This window comes from Adiantum capillus-veneris, chromosome 13 (assembly GCF_014529385.1).
Source record: "Adiantum capillus-veneris isolate H3 chromosome 13, ASM1452938v2, whole genome shotgun sequence".
Taxonomy (NCBI): domain Eukaryota; kingdom Viridiplantae; phylum Streptophyta; class Polypodiopsida; order Polypodiales; family Pteridaceae; genus Adiantum; species Adiantum capillus-veneris.
The window spans coordinates 89,152,838-89,162,798 of NC_140943.1; the positions used below are offsets into that span (position 1 = coordinate 89,152,838).

At 39.7% G+C, this 9,961-nt stretch overlaps 1 protein-coding gene and 1 pseudogene across 1 annotated transcript; one reads left to right on the plus strand and one right to left on the minus strand.

Annotated features, from left to right (window-relative positions):
• Nucleotides 1–364: 364 nt before the first annotated feature.
• Nucleotides 365–2,111, minus strand: LOC147444421 (uncharacterized). Its single transcript, XM_086528106.1, has 6 exons — nucleotides 1,754–2,111; nucleotides 1,560–1,654; nucleotides 1,363–1,428; nucleotides 696–1,251; nucleotides 527–636; nucleotides 365–442 (listed from the first exon to the last, which is right to left on the minus strand). The coding sequence occupies exons 1-6, from the start codon at nucleotides 2,109–2,111 to the stop codon at nucleotides 365–367; spliced, it is 1,263 nt and encodes a 420-aa protein (XP_086384232.1).
• Nucleotides 2,112–9,074: 6,963 nt separating this feature from the next.
• Nucleotides 9,075–9,727, plus strand: LOC147444422 (uncharacterized; annotated as a pseudogene).
• The last annotated feature ends 234 nt before the right edge of the window (nucleotides 9,728–9,961 follow it).

Below are 9,961 nucleotides of genomic sequence, written 5' to 3' on the forward strand. Positions count from 1 at the left end.
GACAAACATAATCTGGATGCTTACCATCTTCATAACCAGGTGGCTACTCCACATACACTTCTTCTTGTAGCTCCCCCTGCAAGAAGGCATTCTTGACATCCATTTGATGCATAAACCACCCTTTTGTTGCAGCCATCGCAATGACAGTGCGTACTATAGCCATCTTTGCTAATGGAGCAAAGGTTTCCTCATAATCTATACCATAAGTCTGTGCATACCCTTTTGCGACCAGCCTTGCCTTATATCTTTCAATTGTACCATCAGCCTTATGCTTTACTTTATACACCCATTTGCACCCAATGGCTTTCTTGCCCTCTGGTAATGGCACCAACTCCCAAGTTTGATTTACATCAAGCACAACCATTTATTCATCCATGGCATTTTCCCAATTCTCATTGCCAATTGCATCCTCAAAACATGTGGGTTCTACATCTTGAACAACCTTTGCCATGTAAGCATAATGATGAGTAACATACCCATCATAAGTCAACCTGTCCATAGCCTAATCTGACCCTATTAGACCTGCCTGATCCTGAATCATTGCCAGTTGTCCTTGCAATCTGTTTTTTAACACTGGGGTCTTGTCTGCTGGTATACCAAGATCCTCATCAAGACTTAGATCTGAACCATCAGAATCTGCATTTATGTGTGAGGAACTTGAAGACACACTAGTCGTACATGGGGGACTCACCTACCTTCTCTTTTCCTTTGCAAGAGACATGTGGTGCACTTTGCAGTGTCAATAGAACCACTAGAAGAGGACTCTGTTGGTCTACTTAAAGTATGTGACTCTTGCTTCCCACTTGAAGCATCCATAGGCTCTTTTACATCAGGCCCAGTAATGTCCTTTACATCACTGTACCAGCCCACCATCTCATCAAAGACAACATCCCTGCTTACACCCAATTCACGAGTACCAGGATTGTAACACCTGTACCCTTTTTGCTCATTTGAGTAACCGACAAAAATACATTTTTTAGTCTTGGGATCTAGCTTTGTGCGCAACTCATCTGGAATGTGCACATACACAATGCACCCAAACAATTTTAAATGTGACAAATCTGGTTTCTTGCCACTGTACTTTTCCTTAGGAGTGACTCCTTGCACATCAACAGTGAGAGTCCTGTTCATAATGTAAACACTTGTATTTACTGCATCAGCCCAAAAATGATGAGGCATATCCTTTTCAGCCATCAAGGCTCTTGCCACCTTTGCAATATGTCTGTTCTTTTGTTCAACAATTCCATTTTGCTGTGGAGTGTATCGACATGAGAACTACCTGTGTATACCATTTTTTTGCAAAAAATCAGAAAACTCTTTGGAGAAGTATTCTCCCCCTCCATCTGATCTTAGTGTCTTTACCTGTTCACCTATGTCCTTTTCAACAGAAGCTTTGAAGCTTTTGAAATGATCAAATACTTTGCTCTTCTGCTTCATAAAATAGACCCACACTTTTCTAGTCATCAATGAACGACACATAATAACTGCTTCCATGAATGCTGGCAGTCTTTGTTGGGCCCCATACATCTGTGTACCACCTCAAGTGGCCTCTTACATACATTACGTTCTTGTGAAAAGGAATTACGTGAATGCTTACCAAATTGACATGCCTCACATACTTTATGCATGCCATCAACCTTAAACTTTGGCAAACCTGCAACAATCTGTTTTGATTGCATAGAGCACAATCATTGCTCATTTACATGACCAATGCATTTATGCCATATATCTACATCGGCCACAACACCCGCACCTTGTGCAAACATAGCAGCTTTTACTGCAGGCATATTCATATTCAAAGTAAACATCCTGCCAACACATCTTCCTTCTGTAATCAACTTGCAGTCATTCTTGTAGTCTTCCACATAGCAACCATCTGGATTAAACCGGACCTGCAATCCCTGTTCTATCATTTGCCCAACTGAAACAAGATTCTTTGTAATATTTGGAACATGAAGCCCATCAGCCAAGTACTTCATTTTACCATCTTGCATTTGCAAGGGAACTTTTCCAACATGTGCAATAGGATGAGCTGAATCATCACATGTTTCTACATAACCTGGTCCATCTAGTTGCTTCATCTCTTTGAACCACTCACCATGGGATGTCATGTGGTTAGAAGCACCTGAATCCACATACCATACAGTGTCAGGCATGTACATCTGCAGTCATAGCATTTACCATATGCTGCATAACAAATAACTGCTCGGACCGATCATCATCATTGTTGTTCCTGCTTGTTGCAGCATAATTGTTTTGCTGCCTTCTCCCTCTACCTCTGTTATTTGGCCTCCTTCGTGTTGTTGCGACATTCATTTGAGTAGTGACCCCGCTCACCACATGTTCAACATTCAACGTTAGATGCATTATTTTGATCTCTGTTTGCATTTTGATTTCCACCTCTCCCCCTGCCTCTATAATTTTTTCTTCTTCTTCCACGACCTTGACTCTGATTTTGCTACCAATTCTGATATTGACCGCCACGACCACCACCTGTGCCACGACCTCTGCCTCTGCCTCTATTTGAATAGAAGGATTGTTGATCACAATTGATATTGCTATGAGAAGAGGATGCACCAAGACCAAGACTCTTGTCTTCACGAATTAACATGGTTTTCAACTCTGTAAAGTTAGGAACCTCTGCTCTAGTATTCATACAGGACTTGAAGTTTTTTATTCTGTTTTAAGCCCTTCTAATGTCACAGCAACAACATCATCGTCATAACTGTGAAACCAATAGATCCAAGAAAATTTGTTATTGTCTTGATCTTTAAGGCATAATCATTGATAGACATGTTGCCTTGCTTCACTGTATTTAGCTCTGTTTTGAGCTGCAAATTCCTGACTCTGGTATGGTCTTCATTGAGCTTTTCTAAGCTCTTCCATGCTATGGCAGGAGAGGGTGCACTCTCTAAGTAACCCATCATACTATCTGAGACACTCATAGATAGACAATACATGAATTTGCTTTTGCCTTGCTTCCAATCTTTGAAGGCTTTCTTCTCTTCTGGAGTAGCGTTCTCTTCGGGACACCATGGAGCTTCATCATTTTCACCTTCAATGTAATCCCAATAGCCCTTTCCTTGTAGGAAGTTTGTCATCCGAAACCTCCATGTAGGCAAATTATTACCGTCCAACTTCTCACTAAAGATTTGGTTGAACTTGTCTGCCATATTCCTACACAGCTCCAAAAATCTGGAACTTGCACAAAACCTCCAACCTTGCTCTACTGGTACCTGTGATCTACTAAACACTCAACAAGAGTGACCACAACTCATATACATGTATCCACAATCAAGCATACATTTTGGAGCTTTTCCTGAAAAGGGAATTTTGATCACCATTCTACTACATCTGGGCTATGAAAGGAATGTTTAACTCTCTCTCTCTCTCTCTCTCTCTCTCACACACACACACACACACACACACACACACACACACACACACACACACACACACACACACACACACACACACACACACACACACACACACACACACACACACACACACACACACACACACACACATGATGGTACTTACCTTTGGGATTTTGTAGCATAATTCACATTTTGGATTCATAAAAACATGCTTCCTAGTTTCACTATATGGGTATCCACCGTGGGATATTGCCCTTATAATTATGAAAGATATTAAAAACCTTTAGCTGGCAAAAAATTAGGTTTATTGCCCTCTCTACACCTTGCTGTGAAGGCGCTATGGTGGTTTTGCCATGATAAACCGCATCACAGGCTGCCTTATATGCTCAGATCCCCAGGAGGAGGGGCTTGCTCCATTCAATACTCCCTACATGCTACACATATTCAGTGATGGCAGCCTTCCTCCTTCTTCTATTTAAGAGGTGAGGGGGCACTCTGCCCCTCACTTAGCCTTGTGTGAGTTTTGCTTGCATAAAGTGTGAGGAGTGTTTGTTTATTCTCTACTGCACCTAAAATGGAGCTTGCAACAGCTACAACACAAGTTGGTTACTATGCTTGGTATCACAAATTTTGTTACAATCTTATTTTTTGGATTATGTAATTGTTATGGTAATGATCTGTCAGTTAATAAATGGTAAGACCCAGTGGGTGGTTTGACTCGGCTTGGTAGAACTTGCTAAAGGTTGGTTGATTGGTAAGGACCACGGTGTGGGTTGGCATTGCTTTGGTAACACCATTGAGGAGTGTTGTTCCTCAAATGCTTATAACTGGTGTAGCCCCATTTTGCTGGCTGTGCGTGACATTATATGGTTAATGTTGATTCTTAAGGCATAACTTGCATCTTACTAATGCTTTTTCTGGCTGCACTGTGAAAAATGTTCATTTGCTTGAAACATTGGGTTACTATCATCTGGTTGGACCATACTATTTTTTTTTAAAAAAAATGTGCATCATCAGCATACTATCCGGTAAAAATCTCAGCTGGGTTTTGGTTTTGTACAGATGACACGTACTTAACGATGAGGTTCTGGCTGGAAATCGGTACCACTTTACGCTAAAAGTTATTCTATTGCTGTGTGATAACTGGTTCACTGGTTTGTTGAAGTCCTTGCCCACTGTGAAGGTAAGTATCTCGTCTATGAGTAATGGAGCTTTGGTTGGAAAGGTACACCCCGTATGGGTATTGGTTCTTGCATATGGTAGTGTCGCTATCGATACATTAAGAAGCTTTGGATGGGGGTTTCCCCGGATGATTATTGGCTTCTATGCTTGGTACTGTTGCTATAATTCGTTAACATGATAAAACTATCTCTTGTGAGAACTGGTATGGTTGGGTTTCACCGGATGATTATTGGCTTCTATGCTTGGTACTGTTGCTATAATTCGTTAACATGATAAAACTGTCTCTTGTGAAAATTGGTATGGTTGGGTGTACTTAGGGATTTTTTTGGCCGTCCTTTGCCTTCTAAAACACGCTGTTGTTGCATATTTGGGCAACCTTGGAGGGTTATGGCCCAGTTACACTACATGTTGGCACCTGTTTTATATCAGTTGATAGGACGGAATAATGCAATAGTCCATTGACATATACAATTTAGCCCGTTTTTTTTGGTTTGACAACCGCACAAGCTAAAGTTACCACAAAAAGACTCTCCCACTTGGCTTGCTAGGAGTTTGTGACTTATAATTAGTAGGAAGGATCAGATTCCACTTTAACTGTATCAATTCCGAATATATTCTACAACATGCTTATACTCATTTATAATATGTTAAAACTTCTTTACAGACGGAGCCCCATTAATTTACTCAAAGAAGTTTGTGTTGGGGAACTTACCATTTGAAGTAGTAGGGGGTATGGCCCTCTAAGTTAAGACTAAAATACTAAATAAAACTTTGGGTTAATAAAACCTTATATGAAAACAACATAACTACTTTGGACTAAGCTAGAATGTTTTAAAGAAATGTTAAAAGATGGACATGGATAACAACTTTTATAGTCCATTATACCTGTAAACACATCCAAGGCTAACATATCTGTTGTCTTGTTGTTTGGATGGATGCAAGTAAGGACTCTATCTTATCTTGGAAGGTTTTTTTGGCTTTTAGCAGTTGTCCAATACATGATTACACATACACTTATTGTAAGGGAAGTACTTCTGATATCTGTATACTGGAATGAGGCTTCATTCATACAAGCATTGTACAAAGATAATCCGAAGATTGAGTTGTTTTTGTACTTATCATTTCCTTTCTCTGGAGCCAGTTGTCTTTTCAATGTAAACGTTCAATTATGTCTTATTATTTATGATAAATTAGCTACACACACACACACACACACACACACACACAACAGGTCGATTTGTAATACTTAAAAACAACTCTAAGAATGGCCATATGGTGATGATTTTGATGGCACTGAAGCGATATACTGGAGCTATGAGAACTGCGTACAATTAGCCACATGAGAAAACCTAAAACCACATGGAAAACCTTGTGCGTTAACAAAGATTAAAATTTTCCCATGGTAAGCTAAATGGAGAGAGGATGACATCGGCCTCAGAAATATAGGCACTTCCATCAAAAGCAGACTCTGCAATCTGTGTGTATGTGTGTGTGTGTGTGTGTGTGTGTGTCTTAGTTCCTTCTTGGATGTCACTAAAGATAGTTAGTTAGAGTTGCATTATCATAGCTTTGGAGGATGATTTTATATGATAATGAAGCATCCAAGAAAATATTTGGCACAACCTTATCTACGCATAGAGAATGCTTGCACATGTTGTTATCTTGGGTGGGAAGGTGAGGGAGTAGAGTAGAGCTAAAAAAAAAAAGTTTTCCCAAAACTTGGGAAACATGTATACGAGAAATTTTACAGATAAATTGACTAAATTTCAAGGTTTTTACACTTAAGTTTTGTAAGTTTTCTCACCTTCAAGTTTAAAGTCAATAGATTAATCTCCAATTTGTAGGTGGAATTATTCTAAACCTAGATTTTTCTAAGCAATGGAGGACACTGTCATAAAGTTTAGCCTTGTTGACTGCAACAGTGCACGGGTCACATACTAGTACTCTTTTTCTTTTTTGGTGCAAAACTCACAATTTGTGAGTGAATTTTATTAAGCACATGATAAAAATTACAAAACAGCCTCAAGCTCAGGTTGAGCCTTGAGGTACTGAAGATTACAAATTGGATGTCTACAGCCTCTCACCAAGGCTTTAATCATAATCGGCTTTACAAAGTAGGTGAACTATAGATCTAAGCTTTTATTTCTCACAAGTTGACAACATGGCGTGGGTAGCCCTAGACCAGGCCCTAGACCAGGCTCCAAAGTCTTGCTTGCTTTCGAGCATATAGATCATCACTCTACTTCTTGTATAATCTCTGAGAAGCTTGCTACATCAAGGTCTTCTTCACACACACGACGGTTCCTCGCCTGCCATATATGGTGAAAGAAGTACTAGTATATGCCACATACTAGTACGCTTAATGAGATTATTAGTGAGGAGAATTTGATTGTGCAAGAGGGATGCACAATGAACATGATTGCTAAAGAAAAGATCATGCAATTTTTAGGATACCAAAAAGATATGAAGGTTGGATTTTCACTAAAGATCAAACACTTGATAGAGATATATTTTGCCTCCATACCTACCGTATTGTGCACATTCACGTAAGAATGTTGTTTTTGTGTTAGCATGAGTGTGTGAGTGTCTATGTGTGTGTTTGTGAATGACATGTGCAAGGTGAAGTTTTTGAAGCTTAGTCTCATGTTTTTACTTCACATTTTCTAGGCAAGGGTGGGGGTAAAAGGCACAGTCACGAGAAGCTTTGGATATAAAACAAGTGATAAAATCACAAGGCATGCCATAATAAGATGTGCATAACACTCACACATTAAAGGTAGTTCAATTGGTGAACCTACTTGAAATGAATCAAATACCATGATGTCTTCATTGCAATGATGTGCGTAAAAACATTTGCATATCACTTCTAGCAAAAAAATTTGAAGATACAAATCTAAAAGCTCCACAATCTTTGTGGACAAGAATTTCCAATCATTATTTCCATGCTTGGAATACAAACAAGACGTTGGAAACCATTTGAAAACTTGATTTCTAGCTTAAAGAGTAAGACGCATGAAGGGTGGATTCTTATACACCATGAGAATTTGATCAAATATTGAATGTAGATTAACTTTCTCCGTTGCTTTAGGAAACTTGGTTTAATTACATGCATCAGGATATTTCATCAAAAGCATGTATCAGAGCTGACAATAAACATCAACCTTTATAATACTCAAAATTTAGAAATAACGTCTCATGTACCACACTAGGGTGAAAAATAACTTATCATGTACCAGACTAGGGAGAAAAATAAGGCTAACCAAGACAATGTTGAATAACTCCATATCCGAGTTGTACAACACCGTCCTGATCGTAGTTGCTCTAAAGATTGTGTATATCTTGAGCCAATTTTTCCCTATGCCCAGAAGCACTTTATATAGAGCTCACAAAATATTGTAAAAGATCTCATAAAATACATGAGCAATATTAAAAAAAAATTGTTGCTTACTGCATTTGTGACTTGCAAAACTAGAGCCCCTCTTTTTTATCCTAGCAGCATTTGAACCTTGGGGCCTTGGTTGTCCAACAATGCCATGCATTTGATAGTACTAAATCTCTTTCCCTTTGGCATGAGAGCAATGCATCTATCTTCTTGGTTTCCTGATCATGTGGGCTTCTGGCTAGCATTTGAATGGTATGCTATCTTAGATGGGCTTGGCACAAGTCCATAAATTCAATAAGGATTTGATACCTAGCACCACAGAGGTAGTGATATGTGCACTGCCGTATGGGAGAAATCAAGCTTTCCTACACAAAAAAAAAGAATTAAAATTAGTACAAATCCTTTACAATTTTTTTGTATGTTCCAATAACCACAAACAACAAACATGGTTTACAAGTAAAAAATATATGGACATAATAATGGCAATGAAGTTTGTATATTGAAGCCAATTGATATTCAAAATCAAACAATCATGATGAGAATATAGCTGCAATCGTTGGGTGCACAAGACAAGGGCAATGGTGCTCAATCTGAAGGTTAACATGGCACTTATTCTAGAGATTTCTTGACAGAGCACGAGACATTGAAGAACGCAATGTTTGGCATCCACAGTATTGAAGATGTAACCAACATTTAGCACTATGTTTTTAAAACTTCAAAGTGGATTATCTCCATCTCCCCCTCCCTTCAACTGGCTGGCTGCTTTGATTTTTCAATCAGCTGCAAGGAACACTTTTTCAAAACAATGCACTTGCCACTTTCAACAAGGGAACATAAATAAAGAAAGGGAATAAGCTCACATCCATCCTAATCAGAAGGAGATACATTTATAGATGCTCTAACAAGAGCACAAATAAAACAGATACAAAGGAACCTTGTAGACCAGCTGGACACACTCCAGGCAAGCAAAGAAATTATAATTATGAGGCTTTCTTCCATGTCACAAGAAGCTAGCATGTAGCTAATGGCAATTGAAACAACATAGTTAGCATGAGAGAAGACTCTGTAAAAAGAAATAGAGAGCTACGAGGAAGGTTATGATGGTAGCCCAAGAAATTTGATAGCAGTGAATGCATCCCAACCCTACTAAGCTTGATGATGAGGCACTGAAGCAGTTAATGAGAGTCACCTCTCTGAAGAAGAGGGCTCAACTTCAAACAAGGAGTACTAAAAGCACTCATACAAGCACGACACCCACAACCGTGAAGGATTGTGTGGCTCCGTCAGCCTCAAGCATCCATGAGCCCCTTGTTTGCAATAGAAACAACACCCACATGGATGATAAGGGCAGATATTGTCCCCTTGAGTTCCTCCATTAATCCAAGCTTACAACCTTCTGATCCCTGATTACTCCCATCCTTGGGTCGCTCCCCAACCTCCATTACTTCAACATCCAGCTATAGATTCTTGGCCTTACATGTGTGGCTGTACTGCTCAACACCCTAGTGTCCTTTATCTCTTGCTCTCCTAGCTACCATAGGTGCCTTGTAGGCCTTTTTAGCCTCCTTGCATAGCGAGTCCCCATCAGATCAGCGTAGCAGATAGATCTTTTGACGCAAAGAGGATGGATATAGCTACAATGACTTTTGTGAAGTTTTTCAGCTCTGTAGCGGTGACCATTTTGGTGTCATATATGGATGTGGATGTTGGCATTATTGTCGCTCAGCATTTGGAACATCATCATCATTGCCACCTTGCTGAGGGATGCATCAGCATGTATTGACGCTATGGAGCAAAGGGCAACTAGGGCGATACCGTCGAAAGAAAATTCTTCTTTGTTGACACATTTGATTCAATGTCTATAGGCTGGTGTCGATGGCCATCTCGTAGTTGGCCTTTACAATCCTAGGCAAATAGTTGCACCGCCAAAAGCCTACCCCTTGGAAAGCCTGCAACTCCACAACCCAAAACACCCATCTCAACTCCCTCATTGTGCTCTAGTTCATCATCTCCTCCA